Source organism: Suncus etruscus, chromosome 9 (genome assembly GCF_024139225.1).
Source record: "Suncus etruscus isolate mSunEtr1 chromosome 9, mSunEtr1.pri.cur, whole genome shotgun sequence".
In the NCBI taxonomy this organism is placed as follows: Eukaryota; Metazoa; Chordata; class Mammalia; order Eulipotyphla; family Soricidae; genus Suncus; species Suncus etruscus.
In genome coordinates this window covers 107,789,927-107,815,246 of record NC_064856.1, presented here as the reverse complement: position 1 = coordinate 107,815,246, position 25,320 = coordinate 107,789,927, and the positions used below count along the sequence as shown (strand labels likewise).

Sequence of the window (25,320 nt, the reverse complement as noted above, 5' to 3'; positions counted from 1 at the left end):
CTTAGCATTAGGAGCTCTTTAACTATCGAGAAAACAAAGGCCCTTTAGCAACTTTCTGCGCTTCCTTCCTTGGCAGGTCAAAGAGCATCAACACCAAGAAATCCAGAGTGTCCGCAATCACATTCACTCGTGTTTTTCCAGTGTCACCTGCTTCCTGCTGCCACATCCGGGCCTGCAGGTGGCCACCAGCCCCGACTTCGATGGGAAGCTGAAAGGTGTGTTACTGGTGCTGTGGTTGTGGGGTTTGGGCTATTCCCAGCATCACCTGAGGGCTCTTCGTGACTGCTTAGGAGTGAGCCTGGTGCTGCCACTCCAACTGGGGTTGCCTGCATGTCAGGGATTTTCTTACCCCCTGTGCTCTCTCTCCAGCCCTGATGAGGTTTCTTTAGGCCATTTTGGTCTCCCATGTAGTGCTCAAGAAAGTGCTCAAGAAAGGGGTGCCGGCCCCCACGGCGTTTCTTGGCCCATCAGTCCAGCACTTTGGCACAAGGGCCCAAAGCTGTGGTGCTGCTCAAGCCCAGTGGTGCTTGGGGGACCCAGGCAGTGGTGACCTGTAGGGTTGGACCTAGTGGTGTTGGAGTCTCCAGGGCTGCACTAGGGGAATGCTTTCCAGGGGAATGCTTAGGGGACTCCTAAGTTCTGGGAATCCCATCTGTGCTGGACAGTTGCTAGGTGTGCACCCTCACTGCTGTACTCTGTCCTGCCCCCAGGTGATTATTGTAGTATAAACATATGCCTTGACCTCTTTAGTTAGTGACCAGAAAATGTCAATAATAAATCTAGTATTTTTTATTTGTTTGTTTTTTTTTTTTTTTTTTTTTTTTTTTGGTTTTTGGGCCACACCCGTTTGACGCTCAGGGGTTACTCCTGGCTATGTGCTCAGAAATCGCCCCTGGCTTGGGTGGACCATATGGGACGCCGGGGGATCAAACCGAGGTCCTTCCTTGGCTAGCGCTTGCAAGGCAGACACCTTACCTCCAGCGCCACCTACCCGGCCCCTATTTGTTTGTTTTTTAAACCACAGTGCTCAGGGCTAGTTCTGCGCTCAGGGCTAATTCCTGGCAGTGTTCAGGGGGCCATATGTAGTGCCGGGGACAAAACTGTTCTGCTGAGTGCAAGGCACAGTACTTTCTTAGAAGGGTCCACTCTGACCATCAGAATTAGTGTTTTCATTTGGGATGGGGCCATATCCATATCCATCCAGTCATCTAAGATTAGGTTATTGGCTTCTAAGAGTTGGAAGTGCTAATGGGGCTACAGTAATAGCACAGCTGGGATGGCCTTTGCCTTGCACATGGCCAACCTGGCACCGCCAAGAATAATTTCCTAATGGCAGAGGCAGGATTAACGCCTGAGCATTGCTGGGTGGTGAAAGTGCTAAATAGAGGCTAGAGACAGTCATAAAGGGCTGCAGTAGGGGCCTGACATTCACGGGACCAGGGTTTGATTCTTGCACTTAATAATCCTAGCCCTGGCCAAGGTGACCTCCAGCATCATGGCGAGTTACAGACAAAAGTACTGAGTAAAGGAGGATGAAGTATTGGTCAGCTACCCCCAAGCAGAAGTGCATCCAGAGGGGCTGGAGTGATAGATAAGCAGTAGAACATTAGCCTTGCACGCTAACAACCAGGGACGAACCCGGGTTTGATTCCTGGCATCCCATGTGGTCCCCTGAGCCTGCCAGGAGTGATTTCTGAGCTCAGAGTCAGGAGTAACTACTGAGTGTCACTGGGTGTGACTCAAATCCTCCCATCAAAAAAAAAAAAAAAAAAAGAGAAAAAGAAGTGCACCTTGAAAGATCACACAACGGACAGCATGACTCTTGGTTTGGTCTCATTTGCAGTTTCAGCAAAAAGTCAAATGGTGGGTCATGTTCTGCTGTCAGGAAGTTTTGATAGCAGCTTCGATGTTTCTGTCTGATGGTAGCTTAGAGGAATTTCCTCTATTCTTTTTTTTTTTTTTTTGGTTTTTGGGTCACACCCAGCAGTACTCAAGGGCTACTCCTGGCTCTATGCTCAGAAATCACCCCCGGGAGAATCGGGGGACCATATGGGATGCCGGGATTTGTACCACTGTCCTTCTGCATGAAAGGCAAATGCCTTACCTCCATGCTATCTCTCCAGCCCCATATTTCCTCTATTCTAAGTAATTCTTAGCCATATCTCTTCTAATTGCCTTGAATTCCCTTCCTCTCCTGGGACTTCTGATTAGGCAGTGTACATCCTCTCATTTTAATTTACATGTCTTCATTCTTCCTCCCTATTTATTTCTAATCTCCTGGTCTCTGTGCTACTCTTGGGCCCTATCCATTTAATTGGTTATATCCATTTCCCCAGAGAAACCTTGTGTCTGCTCCTTTGCAGACAGGGTCCTCCTGACCTGGGATCATTCTAGCCTCCTTTCTAGAGTCTAGTGTGTAGTTCAGTTAAGGAGTTAATTTTGCATGCTGACCCTGCTTTGTTCCCCAGAACTGCATTGAGTTCACCCTGATCACTGCCAAGAAAGGGTAGTGGGCCCTTCACAAGGCCCATAGTACATCCCAGCATGAAAGCCAGTGCAAGGAGATGGTGCGCATTCGGATTCCGGACTAGAAAGGGCTCAGATTTGTAGGAGGAAAGAAATCAGTGAGGCTGCTCAGGGTGAGATCCCTGTCCTGGGCCGAGAGTCCCTGAAGACTCAGGCTGAGGCCCCTCATGAGCAGATGGCACCTTGTCCTCCCTGGACTCACCGTTTCTATGTTCATGGTCCCGTGAACAGATGTTTCCAGTGACTTCAAAGAGCAGTTGCAGACACTGATACCATTCATATTGAACCCGGCCAACATCATGGAAAAGGAGATCAACGGGTCCAAAGTCACCTGCAGGGGCCTCTTAGAGTATTTCAAGGTAAATATATATCTTTTTTTCAAGGTAAATATTCTTTGCTGCTATTGGAATCTTTGAGGTTGGGGAAACTGATCCCAGTTCTAAGTGGACCTGAGTTTCACAAACTGACATGAATCCACTGCCTGCGTCCGAATGGAGGGAGCAGTGTGGACTTGCCGTGGGAGCCGCACCCCCAACAACCACTGAGAGCTACCCCAGCAACAAGCTGGGTGTGGTCCTTGAGCACTGCTGTGTGAAGCCCACAAAAGGGCTGTGGAAGAGGCTTAGAAGTTTTAGGGGTGAGATAGAAGAGATTTTTTTTCTCCCCCAGACTTCAGTGCTCTTCTCCGAGTGGGCCACTAGGTGGCAGTGTTGACTCAGAACCGAAAGGCTGTTCTTGTGTTGTTTTTGTTTGTATTTGTCTTTTTTATTTTTTATTTTTTTATATTTTGCACTCTCTCAGAGTAGTTGTTCAATGCCTAAAGAAAAATGCCTCCTTGAGGAAGATGGTGTGGACAGACAGACAGAAAGTGGTTAGGCAGTGCCGTGAGTAGAAAGGAGCGGGCACCTAGGTGTGTTTGGCCACCGCAAGGAGAAAGCTCCGTCTGCCCTCAGGCAAATGAGGCCAGTGTGCATGGGGCTGGCAATCTAGCTGCTCGGCTTATGTTCTAAGTTTATTAGAGAACGCTAGCATGCACCCCTGGTGTGCTGTGGTTTTGCTAATTTCCTGGGTACTGATCTAGATCAGAGGTTCCCAAATTTCTTTTATTTGACCTAACATCAACTTTTCAGAAAAAGAGCAATCACTTAGTGTCGTCCACCCTCCCCAAACTCTACTTTCTATTGTTGAACAAACATTAAGCACCCCTTCCTCTAAAAAAAAAAAATCAAGGTAATTGGGACTAATTTTGCAGGATAACCAGTAGTACAATTACTTAAAAATAAAATAAACAGTAGTACAACTTACACTTAAAAAAAAAAAAAGAAATTCAATGGCCGGAGAGATAGCATAGTGGTAGGGCTTTTGCCTTGCAAGCAGCCGATTCAGGATGGACGGTGGTTCCGGCCCTGCCGGTAGCGATTTATGAGTGTAGAGCTAGGAGTAACAACCCCTGAGCACTGCCGGGGGTGACCCAAAAACCACCCCCCCTCCGAAAAAAAAAAGAAAGAAAATTCAGGGGCCAGAGTGATAGTTGAGCCAGGAAGGTACTTGCCTTGCATATGGTCCATCCATATGATCTCACAACCACTGCTTGTAGTAGTTCCTGAGTGCAGAGACAGAAATAAATCCAGAGCATCGCTGGGTGTGGCCCTCAAAACTAAAACCTCCAGCCACACAAGGGGCGTCCAGAGGTGAGAGGCTGGTACTCACAGTGGGAAGCGCAGATCTCAGTCTTGGGAAGTTGAAGGTTTCTAGATTTAATCTGGTGGAACAAAGTAGAGTTGACATTTTTCTCTTTATTTAAAGGCATATATTAAAATTTACCAAGGAGAAGACCTGCCGCACCCCAAGTCCATGCTTCAGGTAAGCAGCTCCCTGACATTCTGACTGCTTTTCCACTGGCATTAGAGGCCGAGCCCTTCTTGTTTCAGCACACTTCCCTAGCACCCACTTCCTTGGACCTCATTCCTGGGGTACGATTAAAAGTATGGCCATGCCTGACCCCACTCCCCAGCATGGTGCAGGAATCCCTGTTTTTATTAGATGCAGATAAAACAAGCCCAGTGGTGTTAAGGCATTTTTCTGTTTCCTTTTTCTTTTTGTCAGCTTTAGTGAAGATCGTGGTTCGTCACACATTTGCTAATCTCTGATGAGCCTCTTGTATTTCCAACTCTTCCATTTGGAAGTTTTGTTTTGTTTTGGTTTTAGGGTCTTACCCAGTGTATTCAGGAGTTACTCCTGGCAGAAATGGCTCCTGGCAAGCTCAGGGGTCTCTATGGTTTTTTTTTTGTTTGTTTGTTTGTTTTGTTTTTGTTTTTGGGTCACACCCGGCGGTGCTCAGGGCTTACTCCTGGCTGTCTGCTCAGAAATAGCTCCTGGCAGGCACGGGGGACCATATGGGACACCAGGATTCGAACCAACCACCTTTGGTCCTGGATCGGCTGCTTGCAAGGCAAATGCCCCTGTGCTATCTCTCCGGGCCCCTTAGGGTTTTGGTTTTTTTTTTTGTTTTTTTTTTTTGGTTTTTGTAGGGGACTCTATGGGATGCTGGGAATTGAACCAGTTGTCTGTCCTGGATTGGCCACATGCAAGGCAAACATCCTACCACTGTGCTCTCTCTCCAGGCCTTTATTTTCTTTTTTCTTTTTTGGTTTTTGGGCCACACCCGGCGATTCTCAGGGATTACTCCTGGCTGTCTGCTCAGAAATAGAGAAATAGCTCCTGGCAGGCACGGGGGACCATATGGGACACTGGGATTCGAACCAACCACCTTTGGTCCTGGATTGGCTGCTTGCAAGGCAAACACCGCTGTGCTATCTCTCCGGGCCCTCTTTTTTATTTTTTAAAATTTGTTTTGGGGCCACATCCCACAGTGCTCAGAGCTTACTCCTGGCCCTGCATTCATAGATAACTCCTGACAGCACTCAAGGGACCATACGGGATACTGGGGACCAAAATTGGGTTGACTATGTGCAAGGCAAGCACCCTACCCACTGGATTGTTGCTTTAACAGTTTTGATATTTTCTTTACTTTTTTTAAATTATCTGTCCCTAAATCTTTTTTTTTTAAATAATTATCTTTATTTAAACACTGTGATTACAAATATGATTATAGTTGTATGATTACAGTCATGTAAAGAACACCCCCCTTCACCAGTGCAACATTCCCACCACCAATTTCCCAGATTTCCCTCCTTGCTGCTCTAGCAGTTTTGATATTTTCCACATCATTTGTTAAGACATAATTTCTGGGGCTGGAGCGGTGGCACTAGAGGTAAGGTGTCTGCCATGCAAGCACTAGCCTAGGACGGACCTCAGCTAGATCTCCTAGCGTCCCATATGGTCTCCCCAGCCAGGAGCGATTTCTGAGCGCATAGCCAGGAGTAACCCCTGAGCGTCACTGGGTGTGGCCAAAAAAAAAAAAACCAAAAAAAAAATTTTTTTTTTCTTCTGACTTAAGTTTGCTGAACCTAAGTCCATTTTTAGTTCCAGATGTTTATTTCTTTTCTTTTTCTTTTTCTTTTTCTTTTTCTTTTTTTTTTTTGGGTTTTGGGCCACACCCGGTGGCGCTAAGGGGTTACTCTTGGCTATCTGCTCAGAAATAGCTCCTGGCAGGCACGGGGGACATATGGGACGCTGGGATTCGAACCAACCACCTTAGGTCCTGGATCGGCTGCTTGCAAGGCAAACGCCACTGTGCTATCTTTCCTGCCCCATCCAAATGTTTATTTCTTTAATAGGAAAATATTTTCACAGAGAAAGCTAGAGCTGGGGATTTATGTTGTAAAGATAGTATGTTGTGTTCCCCTTTTCTGTTTGGAAAATTTATTATATTTCTACATTTAAGGTGGAAACAAAAACTATTGTTGAAGGTTTAGTTCATGCTGTCCTTTTGTCTAAGAACATTAATGGCACAAAATTTGGTAGAAAAGTTAATTTCTTGGGGCCGGTGAGGTGGCGCTCGAGGTAAGGTGTCTGCCTTGCAAGTGCTAGCGTAGGACAGACCGAGGTTCGATCTCCCGGCATCCCATATGGTCCCCCAAAACGGGCGATTTCTGAGCACTTAGCCAGGAGTAATTCCTGAGCATCAAACGGGTGTGGGGCCCCCCCCCCCAAAAAAAAGAAAAGTTAATTTCTTGTCAATTGAAATATATGTAGAAACCTGAAACACAGAAGGATAATAAAAGAAGAGGACAGATCCAGGCTGAGAAAAAGTGGTTATTTTTGGTTTTGGAGTCACACCTGGTGATATTTGGGTTACTCTTGGTGTGGCTCAGGGTACCAAATGGGATGCCTGGGATTGAACCTGGGGTTGGTCGAGTGCAAGGCTAGTGCCTGACCCACTGAACTATCTCTCTAGCTCCAGAGTGAGGAAAAGTTCACTGCTATTTTAGGCCAGTGTTCAAGGAGGTGGGACTCACAGTTGGTGCTTTTCTTCCTTCAAAGGCCACAGCGGAAGCCAACAACTTAGCAGCTGCTGCGTCTGCCAAGGATGTCTACTACAGGAATATGGAGGAGGTACTGGGACCATTTTCTTTTTGGGGGAGAGGAGGAGCCACCCCGCAATGCTCAGGGCTGACTCCTGACTGCTCACTCTGGTTCCTCCTGGCGGGTCTCGGGAACACCTAGGGTGCCGGGGATCAAACCTGAGTCTGCCGTATGCAAGTCTGGTACACTGTTTGTCAGCTGTCCTTTCGCTCCAGCCCCAAGCATCCTATTTGGTGGAGCTCAGGGGACCATCTGAGTGTCAGGATTTGAACCTGGGCAGCTCCTGCAGCTGCATGCCAAGGAGGTACCTTCAATTATCGTTTCTCTGGTACCTCTCTCCTCATTTTTGGTTTGCTTGGGGCCACACCAGGTGGTGCTGGAGCTTCTGTGCTCATATATTATTGTACACAGAATATATGAACACACATATGAGAATATATTATTGAGCACAGAATTTTTATTGCTTCTGTGTTAATATATTGTTATTAATATGTTACATTGTTGCCCAATTCCAAATTTCAGACTTTTATCATGTCAGCAGGACTACATGGGGTTGGGGCCAGCGACCCCTGCCTGGTGGGCGGTTCAGGCCTATTGGTTTAGTGCCGGAGCCAGGATGTGAGGTTGCTCAGGTTGGGGGGGGGCAGTTGGGGACCACCAAAGCCACATCTGTGTTTAAGGGACCGTGTGGTGCTGGGGATTGAACTTGGGGGCCATGAGCATTGCCAGGCATGTGGTATAACCCATTGGCTATCTCCAGCCCCCATTTTTTTATTTTTTATTTTTTTATTTTTTTTGTGTGTGTTTTTGGGTCATACCCAACAACGTTCCGGGTTTATTTTTAATTTTTTGGAGGGTTTTTTTTGTTTGTTTTTGTTTTTGGGCCACACCCAGTGACGCTCAGGGGTTACTCCTGGTTATGCACTCAGAAATCTCTCCTGTGGGATCATATGGGATGCAAGGTTATTGAACCACAGTCTGTCCTACGCTAGCGCGGGCAAGGCAAATGCCTTACTTCTTGTGTCACCACTTTGGCCCCTAATTTTTTGGTTTATTCCCACTCCTGGTGGCGCTCAGGGGTCATTCTTGGCAGGCTCTGGGGACCCTATAGGATGCTGGGGATCAAACCCGGATTGGCTGCAAGTAAGGCAAACACCCTCTCCGCATTGTTATCGCTCCAGCCCCAGCTCTAGTATTTTAAAGGAATGTTAATTTTTGTTTGTTTGGGGCCATACCTGTCAACACTCAGGGGTTACTCCTGGCTCTGAGCTCAGAAATTACTCCTGGCAGGCTTGGAGGACCATATAGGATACCGGAATCGAACCTGGGTCTGTCCAAAGTTGGCTGTGCAAGGCAAATGCCCTTTGCTGTGCTATCACTCTGGCACCTGCTCTAGTATTTTAAAATATGCTAGTCTTTTATTTGGTGCTTGCTTTTAAGTAAAAAGGAGCAGGAGCTTCAGACTAATTGGTGTCTCTCACTTACAGGTTTGCGGGGGAGAGAAGCCTTACCTATCCCCAGATATTCTGGAGGGGAAACACTCAGAATCCCGGCAGCTTGCTCTGGAGCATTTTAAGAAGACCAAGAAGATGGGAGGGAAGGATTTCAGCCTCCGGTACCAGGAGGAGCTGGAGCAGGAGATCCGGGAACTCTACGAGAACTTCTGCAAGCACAACAGCAGCAAGAACGTCTTCAGCACCTTCCGCACCCCAGCTGTGCTCTTCTCGGGCATCGTGGCCCTGTACATCGCTTCAGGGGTCACCGGCTTCGTTGGGCTGGAGGTCCTGGCACAGCTCTTCAACTGCCTGGTGGGTTTGCTGCTGATCGCGCTGCTCACCTGGGGCTACGTGCGCTACTCTGGCCAGTACCGGGAGCTGGGTGGTGCCATTGACTCCGGAGCCAACTACGTTTTAGAGCAGGTGAGTGGTCTGGGGTGGATGTATTCATGCATGCCTTAGAATATTCCCACATTTGTGCTTCTGTCATCAAAGATCTGTGTGAGAGAGTGTCAGAGGGATGATTGGAAAACTTCCTTGAGCCACCTTAAATTTTTTTTTTGTTTGTTTCTGGGCAATACCCGGCAATGCTCAGGCCTTGTTCCTGGCTCTGTGCTCAGAAAATCATTCCTGGCAGATTCAGGAAATCATGGGGCGGGGGCCCACATTTGAACCCAGATTGTTGAGTGCAAGGCAAACGCCTTCCTCTCTGTACCATTGCTCAGGCCCCCTGAGCTTCTCATGTTTACTGGTAGTCATTCTTTTTTTTTTTTTTTTTTTTTTTGGATCATATTCGGCAGTGCTCAGGGGTTATTCCTGGCTCCACATTTTGAAATTGCTACTGGCAGACTTGGGGGACCATATGGGATGCCAGGATTCCAACCAATAACCTTCTGCGTGAAAGGCAAACACCTTACCTCCATGCTATCTCTCCGGCCCCACTGATAGTCATTCTTATACCTTCATATGTTGTTCCAGTGCCTTGAAAACTGCCCTAATGCCCTCTCTCAGAAAGAGATGGGGACATTTTCCCATTCAGACTAATGCATTTCTCACAGGAAATTTATATTTAATGATATTGATTTAATTATATTCTCCATTCTGTGAGTAAAATGGAAAATCAAGACCCTTGAAAGACAATAACTTAAACGTTTTCTGTCCTTTATGCTTTTTTTTTTTTGTTTTGTTTTTGGTTTTTGGGCCACACCCGGCAGTGCTCAGGGGTTACTCCTGGCTGTCTGCTCAGAAATAGCTCCTGGCAGGCTCGGGGATCATATGGGACACTGGGATTTGAACCAACCACCTTAGGTCCTGGATCGCCTGCTTGCAAGGCAAACGCCGCTGTGCTATATCTCTGGCCCCCTGTCCTTTATGCTTTTAATGGGTGGCAACCTCGTTATCTAAAATCTTCCCATGCACTGACCTAGTGTACAGACCAGGGGTGCAGACCATTAAATGCTGAGAGTTAGGTCATTTGGGCTGGAATTTGGTGGCTAACCTAAGCGGGGTTACTCCCCCCAATAACGAGCAGAGGTTCAACTGAAGCCTATATGTCTCTTCCCCAAATCCTTCTGTTGTGCTATATTTTGTGTGCGTGTGTGTGCGTGCGTGCGTGTGCGTGTGCGTGTGTGTGTGTGTGTGTGTGTGTGTGTGTGTATGCGCGTGTTACACTTGGCAGTGCTTAGAGGTTACTCTTGGCTCTGTGCTCAGAAATTGGCCCTGGCAGGCTCTGAGGACTGAAAGGGATGCCGAGAATTGAATCTGGGTCTGTTCCAAGTCTTCTGCATGCAAGGCAAATACCCTACTGCTGTGCTATCACTCTGGCCCCTATATTTTGTGTTTTGTTTTTGGGCTGCACCCAGTCATGCTCAGGGCTAACTCCTGGTTCTACATCAGGAATTAACTCTTGGCGATGCTTGTGGAAGATGTGGGGGGAATCAAGCCCAGGTCGGCCCACAAGCATCCTTCCCTCTGCCATCGTCCCTCCAGCCCCCCCGCTGTATTTTGTGAACTGATGTCTTGACTCTGTGGACTTTTGCAGGCCGCTTCTCATATTGGTAACTCCACGCAGGCCGCAGTGAGGGAGACACCGCCCAGGAATCCGCCAGCCGATAAAAAAGCTCAGTAGCATCTCTGGACAAGAGGACCAGTCCGGAACCATCCTTGCCCCTATTGATTCCTGGGTGTCTGCCAGAGCCACAGGTCCGGGGCAGGGGAGCACAGCTCTGGGGCCATCCTGGAGAGCAGAACCTGGCTCTCATTAAGGACCATGACTCTCCCGTGTCCTTTGGGCTTCTGGGCGTCTCCTGGAAGCTCCTTTTTCTTGTGGCTTGAACCTCGAGCTTGTGTCTTTCTTCTTATTGCTCTGCTTTATGCACTTTATGAGGGGGAAAGCGAAAGCAAAAGGAGAGAACGGGAAATGAGCAGTTTTCAGTCCTTTACCCGCCACTTGGTGCCTTGGAAGGTTGAATTCAGGTGTTTTGCACACATGATGGGGAGATGGAGAGCCACACTCAAGCATACCCCAACTTTTTTGGGGGTGCAGTTTCTCCCTATATTTTTATTTTATACCTTTCTCTTTTGAGAAGAAACCCTTTGTTTTGGAGGGGGAACAAGCCTTATAAAAACTTAGAACAAAAGACTGAAAATGATGCCATTACACATTAACAATCTGACAGCTGCTTGCCATGTAACATGGGAAAGTCATGTCCTATTTAACTCCATCTTAGTCCCTGAAGTTTCAGGTCTTTGACTGACATGCTCGTTGATTTTATTGCCACATACTTTTTTTTCTTCTTTTCCTGCCTGTTTCCACAGCTTCTTTCTAGGAAAGAGGCCACCGTGCCTTGAGAAGCCCAGAGTGGCTTACGACGAAAGGAATGAGCTTGAGGCTCGAGAGAAATTTTTGCTCGAGCTGAAGTGACCCAGGTGAGCTCTGTCTGCAGAGCCACCTGAACTTGTGCCTTGGTTCGACCCGCTCTTTGCTGGTTTCCATACTTGTATCTGTTCTGTGGAAATACCCTCTATTTCCATAGAATAACAGCTCACCCAGTTGTCCTTTTAGAAGTTTGGTTTTGGAGACTTCTGAAGGGAAGTTTCTTAGACAGTAGTGGACAAGACATCACCAAATATCGATGGGGCCTGTAACCATGCCCTGTTTTATGTTGATTTGTGGTAAATTGGGTCTTTCTCTGAAACATTCGTTTCCACTCTTTTGTGCTAATTTATTATTTTTTAAAGTAATGAAGCTAAAACTGTCCGTTTGTTTAGTGAATTTCCCTTTGTTTAAGTTCACTTGACTCATCTGATACTTTTAAAATCCTGATTTAGTAAGGGCCAAAGTTCCATCCAAATAGGGACAATATCTAGAATTTTTTTTTGATTATATGAGTTTTTTTTGGGGGGTCCACAGTCGGTAGTGCTCAGGGATCATTTCTGGTAGGCCTTAGGGGACCCTGTGCAATGTTGGGATAGAACCAAGGTCACCCCTATACGGAAGGCATGTGCCCTTTCCACAGTACTATTTCGGGACCAAGATAAAAACATTTTTTATCTGCTCAGTTGCCTTTTCCTTTGATTCATAATGGTGGATTATTATGGATTTTAAGACCTGCTAAAACTTGTCTACAAGTGTTTATATGAATATTCAGGTATATAAACCTTAGTTACTAAGCTAATTAAGAAGACAAAGTCTGGCCCTGGAGTGATAATACAGCGGTAGGGTGCTTGCCCCGAAGGTGGCCAACCCCTTGCTTCAATCCCCGGCAACCCAGATGGCCCCCTGTGCACCACCAGGAGCGATTCCTGAGCACAGAACCAGGAGTAACCTCTGAAAATCGCCAGTGAGTAACCCAGCTCCTCTCTCCCCAAAGGGCAAAGTCTGGGTATCAATTCAATGGATGTTTACTATGAATGGAACAAGAAAAAATAGAAAGTCTTTTCTAGCATGTAATCAAGGAATTTTCTTTTCCATGCTTTAAAACTTTACTGCTTGTGCATTTTTATAAGTACTAAATGAATTTCAAGCTTTTGTATATCTTTCATATTTTCATCTATTCTTGTTTTTTTTTTTGTTTTTTTTTTTTGTGGTTTTTGGGTCACACCCGGCAGTGCTCAGGGGTTATTCCTGGCTCCAGGCTCAGAAATTGCTCCTGGCAGGCACGGGAGGACCATATATGGGACGCCGGGATTCGAACCGATGACCTCCTGCATGAGAGGCAAACGCCTTACCTCCATGCTATCTCTCCGGCCCCTCTTGTTTTTTTTTTATATATATATTTTCATCTATTCTTGACTGAAGCCTTTTGCTCCTTCACCATTTATTTTATTCTTTAACCATTAAGTTTCAGAAATTCCAGCTTGTTGTAAAAGCCATTTATGTATAAACATGGTTATCTTTGACTGTCAAAGATTATTAAAAGCTTGCTTCTGAAATTTGGATGTATTTTCAGGTGATCTTTCTCCTCCACATTCATCAACTTTCTTGGTAAACTTCCTTGCAGACATTGAGAATACATAGTTTTTTAAATGTTTTTCCTAAGCACATGGAGACTTTACAATGATTTTTAGAGTGGAGAGTCCTGCCTTGATAGTGGTGATGAAAAGATGATGTGCTAAAAAAAAATACAAACAAACAGAATTCCTTCCTTCCTTCCTTCCTTCCTTCCTTCCTTCCTTCCTTCCTTCCTTCCTTCCTTCCTTCCTTCCTTCCTTCCTTCCTTCCTTCCTTCCTTCCTTCCTTCCTTCCTTCCTTCCTTCCTCCTCCCTCCCTCCCTCCCTCCCTCCCTCCCTCCCTCCCTCCCTCCCTCCCTCCCTCCCTCCCTCCCTCCCTCCCCAAAACAAAACAAAACAAAATACCAACAGGGGGCCAGAGAGGTAGCGATAACATGGAAGTAAGGTGTTTGCCTTGCATGCAGAAGGACGATGGTTCTAATCCAAGCATCCCGTATGGTCCCCTCAGCCTGTCAGGAGCGATTTCTGAGCATAGAACCAGGAGTAGCCCTTGAGCGCTGCCGGATGTGACTCAAGCAAAACAACAAAACAAAACAAAAAAACAACCTCATCTTACCAGTAAAGTAGTAGATTGTTAACTAATATGATTGTGAATGACTTAATGAACTCAGGATTTTGTTTCTGTTTCTCATCGTTTCTGTTTGGGTCTTAGAAAGAAATAACTTGACTTAAGTATACTGGAAAGATTTTTTATTTTTTAACTTCTGTCTTTGGAAAGTGAACATTTGGTTGAATTTCCCTAGGCCTACCCGTTCATTCATGTTCAAATATGATTTCTAACTGATTTCTAACTGATTTCACTGGCTCTGGGAAAATGCATAACCAACTTGAAAAGCAGGTCTTTTTCCTGTAAACTTGCCTCTGCCTCATCTGTGGGTCAGAGACATGGCTTAGGATTTCGGAATTAGGTGTTGGCATCCATTGCTCTACCCTGCCAGCTTTTTTCCTTTGGTGCCAAGGACCGAACCTTCCAAGACCTGTCCTTTAGTACTGATACTGCCCGAGTTCTCTCACAAAGCATCGTTTTTCACATACTTCCCACAGTGTGTATGTGGGGCACATTCCTGTTAATGTGTAATAGGATCTCAAGATTTTGTATTAAAACAACTCAATTCAGAAGTTAAGCAGTGCTACTTTTTTTTTTTTTTTTTAATAACTCATTGGCTCTTATTTTTGGTGTTGAGAGGTCCACATTCGGCAGTACTTGGAGACAGACACTTGGCTGGAGGTTGAACCAGAACCAAGTACAGATAAGTTCGACCACCGACCTACTTTTCTGGCTCCCTCTCTCCTCAGCTTGTTTCCTGGTTGGTTTGGTGTTTTGGGGGAGAGCGTGTTCACCTACATTTGGTTTTGGGGGAGAGTTTGGCTCTTAATCTATTTCTGGCTCTGCTCAGGAATGACTCTGGCTTTGCAAGGTGCAGTGCAAGCACTTTTACTCACAGCTAATATATTAGAAACAGGCTGGAGCAATAGTAGTATAGTGGGTAAGGCGCTTGCCTTGCATGCAGCTGACCCACGTTAGAGTCCCAGAATCCCATATGGTCCCCCAAGTCCCAGAGTGCAGAGCCAGGGGTAACCCCTGAGTATAAGTGGACAGTAGTGCCAAACCCTCTCACCCCCACTCTCCAAATGAATTCCTTTTGTTTCACTGAGAAATATTTCCAGATTGGTTGGTAGACAAAATGAGGGTGAACTATCATGTATGGTGACTATATTCTGAGAGTTTTGCCTTATTTTCACAATACACCGTGGAATCTGTTCCATTGGGGAGCATGTATTAACACCTCTTAATTTTTTAACACCTTTTATACTTAATAAAATTGCCTCTGGGTACTCTTTTTTTCTTGTTCTCTTTTATATGAAGTCAAGTGTTTAGGCAAACAAACAGCCTTATTTTGCTAGTTGCACTCCTTTAACTGGCCGTACCCAGTGTTCTTCTTATGAAAAATGGCCCTAGGGAAATGTGATTTTTTTTTTTTTGGTTTTTGGGTCACACTCAGTTGCACTCAGGGGTTCCTTCTGGCTGTGCACTCAGAAATCGCTCTTGGCAGGCTTGGGGGACCATATGGGGTGCTGAGATTTGAACACCGTCTGTCCTGGATCCACTGAGTGCAAGGTAAAATGCCTGACCGATGTGCTGTGCTATCTCTCGGGCCCCAACAGGCCAGAGCCTAATGAAAACAAATCAATTAAGATAGGTACCAGGTAGATTGTAAAAGAAATATTTTTTCTTTAGGAAGGAATTTCATGTGCCAGGTCCAATATTTTAATGTGATTTTTTGAGCATCTGTCAGTGGGTGTTTGCACACTGCCCATCTGGGTTCAATCCTGACAGTCCATACGGTCTCAGCTGCCTCACCAGGAATAATTTCTGAGTGCAGAGCCAGAAATGACCCTTGAGCATGGCTGGATGTGGCCCAAAAGCCAAAAAAGTAAACAAATATGATGTTCTTTATATAAGGGTTAGGGTTCAAATTGACATCCATGTTGGCACTGAGAGTCAAAGACCACCTCTATAATGCAAGATGCAAAAGGGAGTTTCTTCAGTTAACAGGTTCAAGGCTCATGCAACGAGGGAGTCTTGACAAGGGCCTCGAGTCAAATCTTCAAGTAGTTTATATAGAAATCACAAGCAGTGGCCGGAGAGATAGCATGGAGGTAGGGCATTTGCCTTGCATGCAAAAGGACAGTGGTTCGAATCCCGGCATCCCATATTGTCCCCTGAGATTTCTGAGCATAGAGCCAGGAGTAACTCCTGAGTGCTGCTGGGTGTTGACCCAAAACAAAACAAAACAAAAAATATCTTTGGGATCTGGAGAGATAGCATGGATGTAGGGCATTTGCCTTGCATGCAAAAGGATGGTGGTTCGAATCCTGGCATCCCATAGGGTCCCCCGAGCCTGCCAGGAGCGATTTCTTTTTTTTTTTGTTTGTTTTTTGGGCCACACCCGGTGACGCTCAGGGGTTACTCCTGGCTATGCGCTCAGAAGTCGCTCCTGGCTTGGGGGACCATATGGGACACCGGGGGATCGAACCACAGTCCGTCCTAGGCTAGTGCAGGCAAGGCAGGCACCTTACCTCTAGCGCCACCGCCCGGCCCTCCAGGAGCGATTTCTGAGTGTAGAGCCAGGATTAGGGTGTGACCCAAAAACAAAACAAAACAAAACAAAAATCACAACAACAGTACAATCACATTTCATTATATAGATGTGTTAATTAACCACTGATTTTTCTGTGCCTGCCAGGAGCTATTTCTTTCTTTTTTTTTTTTTTTTATCCAAAATGTGTTTATTGGGATGGTTTCCCATTCATCTTGATTCAGGGAGTTTTTAGTGCTGCTTCCGTCTGAAGGAGCACCCTTCTGTAAGCCTTGCTTTTCCTCCTTTAGGCTGGCAGAGGACAGTGGAGCAGCCCACACACAAAACTACCGTCTGTGCATGGCAGAAGACGGTGGTGATCTTATAGCATCCTGGGCACTTGATGTCCATGAAGTAGGAGTTGGGGCTCTGCTCCAGCCGCTTCTTGTGCTTCCGCTTCTCCTCCTCCGGAGAGGGCTGAAGGAAATCCTTGGCAAGAGGCATCTTTTCAAGGGGGAGGCCGTCACCTCGGGAAAAGCGCCAGGAGCTATTTCTGAGCAGACAGCCAGGAGTAACCCCTGAACAACGCCGGGTGTGGCCCCAAATCCCCCCCCCCCCCAAAAAAAAAAGACTCAGTGGGTTTACCTGATTATCCAAATTTTCCTGTGGACTTAAACTTTAAATGAGTTAACATATTAACCTTAGACTTAAACAGTTTTTGTTTGTTTGATTTTTAGATTTGTTTGTTTGTTTTTTGGGTCATACCCGGCAGCGCCAAGAAGTGACTCCTGGCAGGCTGAGGGGACCATATGGGATGCCAGAATCCGAAACAGGGTCAGTCCTGTGTTGGCTGCATTGCAAGGCAAAACGCCTTACCACTGTGCTATCGCTTCAGCCCCTGATTTTTAGATTTCTTTAAAAACTGAGTAAAGGCATTTTCTCAGAATCTCCTCTTTGACTTCAAAAAAAATTTTTTTTTTTGGTTTTTGGGCCACACCCAGCAGTGCTCAGGGGTTACTCCTGGCTGTCTGCTCAGAAATGGCTCCTGGCAGGCACGGGGGACCATATGGGACACCAGGGATTTGAACCAACCACACCTTAGGTCCTGGGTCAGCTGCTTGCAAGGCAAACTCTGCTGTGCTATCTCTCCGGGCCCGACTTCAAAATTTAATATGCTTTTTTAAAGTGCCATGGAATGAATTTATGCCAAGACTATCATAAAAACATGTTTCTCTTATTTGCAAGAGTAAAGATCACAGTGACATAGTTGACCTTGTGTTTTTTCCTCTTGACTCTGGGAGGGTCTGTGGAATAGATTGGGGTGTGACCAAATGAGGGGGGGGTGTATGTCTCTGAGGCACTGGAGAACTGGGTTCAATGAGCTGTGAGACCCGCTGTTTCCCGCCATCTGACAGGACAGTCAAGAACTAGTCCTTTAATAGCAGTGTCCTTCGGACCACTCGGTGGGCTGAAATCAAAAGTTCCTCTGTTGGGGAAAAAAAAAGTGGAGAAGGCAAGAGTTGTGGAGATGGCACGGGGTGTTGGGTGTTGGGTCGGCAGAGCCTCTTCTTTGCCTTCTTAGGACCCTGTTACATGGCCCGACTCTTCTTAGGTAGCCCCGGATGCCCCTGAGCTCCTCTGAGTCTGGTCCTGGAGGCCTCCCAATTACCCTAACAGCGCAGGTCTAAGCAGCTATGTTTAGGCCACCAGGACCAATTTACAAAGCCTGGTTGGGAGTGGCCTTTTGGTACCTGAACACTGGGTCCCCCCCGAAAGAACACCATCTGCACCAGTCTGCTGGTGGCCTCTCCCGAGGGTCAGTGTGGCTGGCTGACATGCTTGGAGGATTCCTCAATGGGTGTGAGGAGGCCTCTCGAACAGCCCCCCTGGCCTGCCACCAGCCCCCCTGCCCCGCCACCTGCCTGCCCACCCTCTCCCCCTTCCTTCTCTCATCCCAGCCTTGTTTCTCAGAAACCCTCACCCCAGGCTTCTTGTGCCTCCCCTTACCCCCTTACTCAGTCTCCCAGAGACTCATCAAGACAGACGGACAGGGCTCTTGAGAAGCAGATTGCACAGCGGGGAGGTTGTTTGCCTTGCACGAAGCTGACCCTGGTTCAGTCCCCGGCATCCCATAAGGTCCCCGACCACCTCCAGGAGGAATTCCTGAGTGCAGAGCCAGGAGTAAACCCTGAATATACCTGGGTGTGGCTTAAAAGCCAACCAAATAAATAAAATGAATGACCCACTCCTGCCTCTGCCTGGACTCTCCTGTCAGAGGAAGAAGGGAGCTGTGCAGTTAGGGGCATAGAAGAGTCAAGAAATGGGACCGGAGAGATAGCATGGAGGTAAGCGTTTGCCTTTCATGCAGAAGATCTGTGGTTCAAATCCCGGCATCCCATATGGTCCCCTGAGCCTGCCAGGAGTGATTTCTGAGCGTAGAGCCAGGATTAACCCCTGAGTGCTTCTGGGTGTGACCCAAAAGCCAAAAAAAGAAAAAGAAAAAGTCTTGTTGGCATATTATTTTGTCTGTGCATTTATTTGCTTTTTCTTTTTTTTTTTTTTTTTTTTGGGTCACACCCAGCAGTGCTCCGGGGTTATTCCTGGCTCCAGGCTCAGAAATTGCTCCTGGCAGGCACAGGGGACCATATGGGGCGCAGGGATTCGAACCGATGACCTGCATGAAAGGCAAACACCTTACCTCCATGCTATCTCTCCGGCCCCTTTTGTTTGTTTTGATTTGTTTTATTTTTGTTTTGGGGTCACACCCAGCTGTGCTCAGGAGTTACTCCTGGCTCTGCACTTAGAAATTGCTCCTGGCAGGCTCGGGACCATATGGGAAACCAGGAATCTAACCACCATCTGTCCTGGGTTGGCCTATTGCAAGGCAAACGCCCTACCGCTGTGCTATCTCTTCGGCCCTTTTTTTTTTTAAATCAACATATATATATTTTTTTATTTAAACACCTTGATTACATACATGATTGTGTTTGGGTTTCAGTCATGTAAAGAACACCCCCCATCACCAGTGCAACATCTTTATTTTGTGCTTCTGTTTGTTTATTTAAATCTAGACAAGGGTCAGGGAGACAACTCACACTGGCTGGACTCAAGCTTGGCTTGTGGAAGACCCAGGTCAGATCCCCAGCTCTGTATTCCTGGCCTGGCCAGGAATGTCCCCCAAGTACTGCTGTGTGTGACCCGAATAAATAAATAATTGTGTTAAATAAATAAGATCTAGAAAGCAATTGAGTGATCAGCTGCTCTGAGCTTTCCTTTCCAGGAGGTGGCACGGTGGAGTCATTTTCTGGCTGTAAACCGGGCGGGTGACTCGCTAGGTGCTTGTCATCTCACAGCTTGTTCTGCGGACGCTTAGGGGAGTGTACAGGGGTCGGGCCTCTGGCGGGATGTGCTGGGGTGTAGTATCAAATAATTGTAGTATCAAATAATTAATGATTGAGCTGGATGGAGGTGGATGGATGGTGAGATCTTTCTCTGCCACCCCAGGCCACGTGGCTCCGCAATCCCCATCCAGCTGGCGGGTCCCAGGTATAGGTGAATGGCGGAATCAGACTCATCCAGAAACAGGCATCAGGAAGCATCAACTTTATTCATGCCCTATTCACCACATGTGTGTGGCCTACTCATAACCTTTCAAGCTCTAGTTATTCTTGGCCCTGCATCTTAACTCCTTTCAGCCATCTTCCTTTGACCTCCATGCTGGTCAAAGACCAAAAGAGCAGAGACCCAAAAGCCAGAGCCCAGCAGGGCAGAAGCCCCTAATCCCCTAGCTCAAAGGCTTATCTACCTTTTCCAAGACCCCTCCCAGGAATGGGTGGGTCTCAGGTAGCTACACCTAAATCCAGGGTGGAGTTACACTGGGGAACCCCTGGCTTACGTGGGCTGCCTCACTGTTATTCATCTTTGGGGTCCCAAGTCTCAGGCTCAGCTGTCCATTGTCATTCCACTTGGATTTGCCAATGCTGATGTGGACTGTGGGTGCCAACAGACAGGCAGGGAAGATCCTGTAGTTAGAAGTGTTTGCTCAGGGCCAGAGCTAAATAGCATATGGTCCCCAGAGCCTGCCAGGAGTGATTTCTGACTGCAGAGCCAGGAGTAACCCCCTGAGCTCTACCAGATGTGACCCAAAACCAAACCCCCCCAAAAAAGTGCTTGCTCCAGGCTCCTCCTCTCTGGGCTGGAGGGGGCAATGCAGATATGCCAACCCCAAGGTTGACTATCAGTCTTGCCATCTCCATCACTTCCACCCCTGCTATCTGCCACCTGTGCCCACCTGTTGTATATGAAAATATTTCCATAACATTATCCTTTGCCTGTTGTCCCACCTTGAGGGGGCTGTTGAGAGCTTAGGTTCCTGGCGTTGGGGGTCTTTTGCCAGAGTTGGCTGGCTGGCTCCAGGTGTTTTGAAGTTAGCAGCAGGCTGACAGAGGACTCTCTTTGCCCAACCTTTAACCCCTTAACCCTCCTGTCTGTGTGGATTATTTGCTGCGGATAAATATTACCAAGATCTCCCCCAAAAGGGGACAAGGGGGTGGGAATAAATTTCTCATTCTGGGAACTACTTGTGGACTCACAATCATCCAACAAAGGATTTAATTGCACACCTTTACCACACCCACCTTCCATCCTATCTGCAGTTGTGTGGATTCTCTCCTCATCCTGTGGGTGATGAGCCTATACATTCCTATTTACTGGTTATCCATTACTTGTGGCATTAGGGGGGAGACATGGAGGCGGCATGCCCCCTCCATCCTGCCATCATTTCTCCTTTTCTTCTTTTACTTGCATGGCGAGAGCTAATATTTTGGTTATAACTTTATTCCAATATCTAATTTATTTATTGTGTTTTAGTTTGGGGGCCATACCCAGCAGTGCTCAGGGGTTCCTCCTGGCTGTGCTCAGAAATCAGTCCTGGCAGGCTCGGGGGACCATATGGGACGCCAGAGATCGAACCCAGGTTGGCCATGTGCAAGGCAAATGCCCTCTCCTCTGTGCTATAGCTCCAGCCCTCTTCATCTAACTTTTTACTATTTGAAGTTTTGGGTTCAAATTTTATCTAAGTGTGTTTTAATTTTTCTTAAAGAATTTTTCCAGTTATATCTTGGTTTTAAATTTTTAGTTAATCAGGTTAGTTAGTTAATTTCTGGGGGCTTTCAAGTTTACACCTGGTGATGCTTCAGGGGGACCATGCAGTGTTGGGGTTGAAACCCAGCATTTCACATCTGCAAAAGTTGTGTACTACCACTTGAGCTATATTCCAGGACTTTTATTTTTTATTTTTTTTATTTTTATTATTATTTTTTTGTTTGTTTTTGGGTCACACCCGGCAGTGCTCAGGGGTTATTCCTGGCTCCAGGCTCAGAAATTGCTCCTGGCAGGCACGGGGGACCATATGGGACGCCGGGATTCGAACCAATGACCTCCTGCATGAAAGGCAAATGCTTTACCTCCATGCTATCTCTCCGGCCCCCTTATTTTTTATTATTATTATTTTATGTATATATTATTATTTTATTATTTTTGAGACTTTTATTTAATGTAAATGTAGAATAAATGTTAATGAGTGAGAAAAGTAGAATGCCTGTCTTGAACATAGGCAGGGGGTAGGGAAGGAGGGAAATGGGGGACATCGGTGGTGAGAATGTTGCACTTGTGAAGGGGGGGTGTTCTTTTTATGACTGAAACCCAACTATAATTATGTTTGTAATCATGGTGCTTAAATAAAGATATTATTAAAAAATAAAAAATTTAAAAGTAAATGAAATAGAATAAAATTTTCATCATGAATTAATCTTTTACCAGAAACTTACTTTTTTTTGTTTTGTTTTGGGGCCACACTCAGCAGTGATCAGGGTTACTCCTGGTGGTCTTGGGGGACCATATGGGGTGTCGGAGATTGAGCCTGTCAGGGCCACACTCATCAGTGCTCAGGGTTACTCCTGGTGGACTTGGAGGACCATATGGGGTGTTGGAGATTGAGCCTGTCAGCCATGTGCAAGGCAAGTGCCCTCCCTGCTGGGCTATTTATTGCTTCTTTGACCAAAAACTTATCTGAGGGCCCGGAGAGATAGCACAGCGGCGTTTGCCTTGAAAGCAGCCAATCCAGGACCAAAGGTGGTTGGTTCCAATCCCGGTGTCCCATATGGTCCCCCGTGCCTGCCAGGAGCTATTTCTGAGCAGACAGCCAGGAGTAACCCCTGAGCACCGCTGGGTGTGGCCCAAAAACCAAAAAAAAAAAATTTTTTTTTCATAATGTTTTACTGTGTATTTTAATGTCATAACCTGTTTTCAAAATGTATGTTCTGTATAAATGTTCTTGTACTGTGTTTAGGGAAAGGTTAATAGTAACAAAGTTACAGAAAAAAAAAAAAGCTTGGTTAAATAGCATTAAAAAGAATAGGAACAAGGAAGTTCCAGGATAGTGCTTGGTAAATAAGCATTAAGAAAATTTAACTTGGGCCTGGAGAGATAGCACAGCGGCGTTTGCCTTGCAAGCAGCCGATCCAGGACCAAAGGTGGTTGGTTCCAATCCCGGTGTCCCATATGGTCCCCCGTGCCTGCCAGGAGCTATTTCTGAGCAGACAGCCAGGAGTAACCCCTGAGCACCGCTGGGTGTGGCCCAAAAACCAAAAAAAAAAAACCAAAAACTTATCTGAGCATTTTCCAACATGGGTCACTGGGTCTCTGATGCTCTGAACTCTGAGTGTTCAGAAAGTCAGTTCTGACCCTAATTGCCCAAAATTAGAACCCATGGGTAAGATCCCAGTCTCACAGGACTGCCCCTTCCCACATCCAATTTGAGTCTCAATGATGGTTCTCGAAACCCCTCCAATGCTTCAATGATTTGCTCAAGTAGCTCACAGAGCCCTGAGTTCACTGGTAGTTGAAGGTCATGAGTACAAACCCGGGAACCACCAAATGCAAGAGCTGAAGGGCCATGTGGGTGAGAAAGGTTTGCTCCTCTCTCAGGACCTCCATGTTTCCCCCAACCCAGCAGCTAATCAAGTCTCCTTCTAATCTAGACTTTTCCTAGAGCAGAGTCGCAGCCTACTCCCATTCCTGGGGCTTGGCCTGAACAACCTAACCCTCCAAACACTTATCGGGTAATCAGGCCCAAGAAATTTACTGTGGATCCCAAAACTCCTATATCCCAGGAAATTCTTTAAGGACTTAGCACTGCTGTGCCAGGAACCAGGGGCAAAGACCAGATATTATTTATGATAATATCATTTATGATATCATTATGTTATCATTATGATACATTTGTATCCTCTATGTCATTTTTGCTTTCTATTTCTTTTTCTGGTTTTGGGCCACACCCAGCTGTGCTCAGGGGTTACTCCTGGCTCTGCACTCAGAAATCACTCCTGTCAGGCTCGAGGAACCATATGGGATGCTGGGAATAGAACCTGTACTAGGTCAGCTGCCGCAGCGTGCAAAGCAAACACCCTACTGTTGTGCTATCACTCTGTCCTTACCTTCTATTTTCTTTTGTTTTGTTTTGGGGCCACACCCAGCGGAGTTCATGAATTATTTCTGGGGGCCGGAGAGATAGCATGGAGGTAAGGCTTTGCCTTGCATGCAGAAGGTTGGTGGTTCGAATCCCGGCATCCCATATGGTCCCCCGCGCATGCCAGGAGTGAAGGCAAATGTCCTACCCATTATGTTTTCTCTTTGGTCCCATTTGCTTTCTATTTTTTTGAGGGGCTTTTGGGGAGGCACACCCGGTAACGCTCAGGGGTTACTTCAGGCTATGAGCCCAGAAATTGCTCCTAGCTTGGGGGACCATATGGACGTTGGGAGATCGAACCGTGGTCTGTCCTAGGTTAGCGCATGCAAGGCAAAGGCCCTATTGCTTGTGCCACTGCTCTGGCCCCTGCCTTCTATTTCTTTTTTTTTTTTTTGGTTTTTGGGCCACACCCGGCAGTGCTCAGGGGTTACTCCTGGCTGTCTGCTCAGAAATAGCTCCTGGCAGGCATGGGGGACCATATGGGACACCGGGATTCAAACCAACCACCTTAGGTCCTGGATCGGCTGCTTGCAAGGCAAACGCCACTGTGCTATCTCGACAAAAAGTAGATAGGTAAATAAAAGAAATAATAATAATAAATGAAGATAAAAAATAACTAGTGGCAAAATTTTTGTGACTCGGGGCCGGAGAGATAGCATTTGCCTTGCATGCAGAAGGACGGTGGTTCAAATCCCAGCATCTCATATGGTTCCCCGAGCCTGCCAGGGTTGATTTCTGAGTGTAGAGCCAGGAGGAACCCCTGAGTGCTGCCGGGTCTGACCCAAAAACCAAAAAAATAATTTTTTTTTGTGACTCATTTTTTTTCTACAATAACTCTTAGTGCTCAAGGATTTCAACAGGACAAACTCCTGTTTATCTGGCCCCAATTTCTTTTTCTTCTTCTTTTTTTTTTTTTTTTTTTTGGTTTTTGGGTCACACCCGGTGACGCTCAGGGGTTACTCCTGGCTATGCGCTCAGAAGTCACTCCTGGCTTGGGGGACCATATGGGACGCCGGGGGATCGAACTGCGGTCCATCCAAGGCTAGCGCAGGCAAGGCAGGCACCTTACCTCTAGCGCCACCGCCCGGCCCCTTCTTTTTCTTCTTCTTCTTCTTCTTTTTTTTTTTTTTTTTTTAATAACAGGTAGTTTTTGTCTTGCTCTCTTGCACTTGGTATATTTTTTTTTTTTTTTTTTTTTGGTTTTTGGGCCACACCCGGTAACGCTCAGGGGTTACTCCTGGCTATGCGCTCAGAAGTCGCTCCTGGCTTGGGGGACCATATGGGACGCCGGGGGATCGAACCGCTGTCCGTCCTAGGCTAGCGCAGGCAAGGCAGGCACCTTACCTCTAGCGCCACCGCCCGGCCCCGTATATTTTTTTTTTAACTCTCCTTTCCACCATCATTAGCGAGAAGGCATCTACTTCAAGGGAGCCCTCACTTTATGCCATCTTGAGAATGAGACACCCGCTCTCTGCGTTTGAGCAACTGAGAACTGGCCTGGGATGTTCTCAGTAGAACTGGGGCAAAGGAAAAACCAAAGGGCAGTGTCCAGGGAGGAAACTAATCTTAGAGCCACTGGAGCGTGGGTGGGTACCAGGTTTAGCCAAGCAGGAGGAAGCTGGCAATGGAGTCACGTGCCCAGTCTCATCCAGGATTCCAACAAAACAGATGGTCCCAGACAACAAGGGTT

The 25,320-nt window shown here is 46.7% G+C and overlaps 2 protein-coding genes across 2 annotated transcripts in view; one reads left to right on the top strand and one right to left on the bottom strand.

Moving 5' to 3' along the window:
• ATL3 (atlastin GTPase 3) overlaps positions 1-11,297 on the top strand; it is a 46,022-nt gene extending 34,725 nt beyond the window's left edge. The window contains exons 8-13 of the mRNA XM_049779987.1: positions 77-215; positions 2,758-2,885; positions 4,333-4,389; positions 6,973-7,044; positions 8,502-8,933; positions 10,552-11,297. Of these exons, the coding sequence (XP_049635944.1) occupies positions 77-215; positions 2,758-2,885; positions 4,333-4,389; positions 6,973-7,044; positions 8,502-8,933; positions 10,552-10,638 (915 nt within the window). The 3' untranslated portion in view covers positions 10,639-11,297. The remainder of the gene's footprint in view (positions 1-76; positions 216-2,757; positions 2,886-4,332; positions 4,390-6,972; positions 7,045-8,501; positions 8,934-10,551) is intronic.
• Positions 11,298-16,276: 4,979 nt separating this feature from the next.
• On the bottom strand, positions 16,277-16,619 carry LOC126017904 (40S ribosomal protein S27-like). The gene has a single exon (XM_049779967.1). The coding sequence runs from the start codon at positions 16,604-16,606 to the stop codon at positions 16,355-16,357; it is 252 nt and encodes an 83-aa protein (XP_049635924.1). The 5' UTR covers positions 16,607-16,619; the 3' UTR covers positions 16,277-16,354.
• Between the last annotated feature and the right edge of the window lie 8,701 nt (positions 16,620-25,320).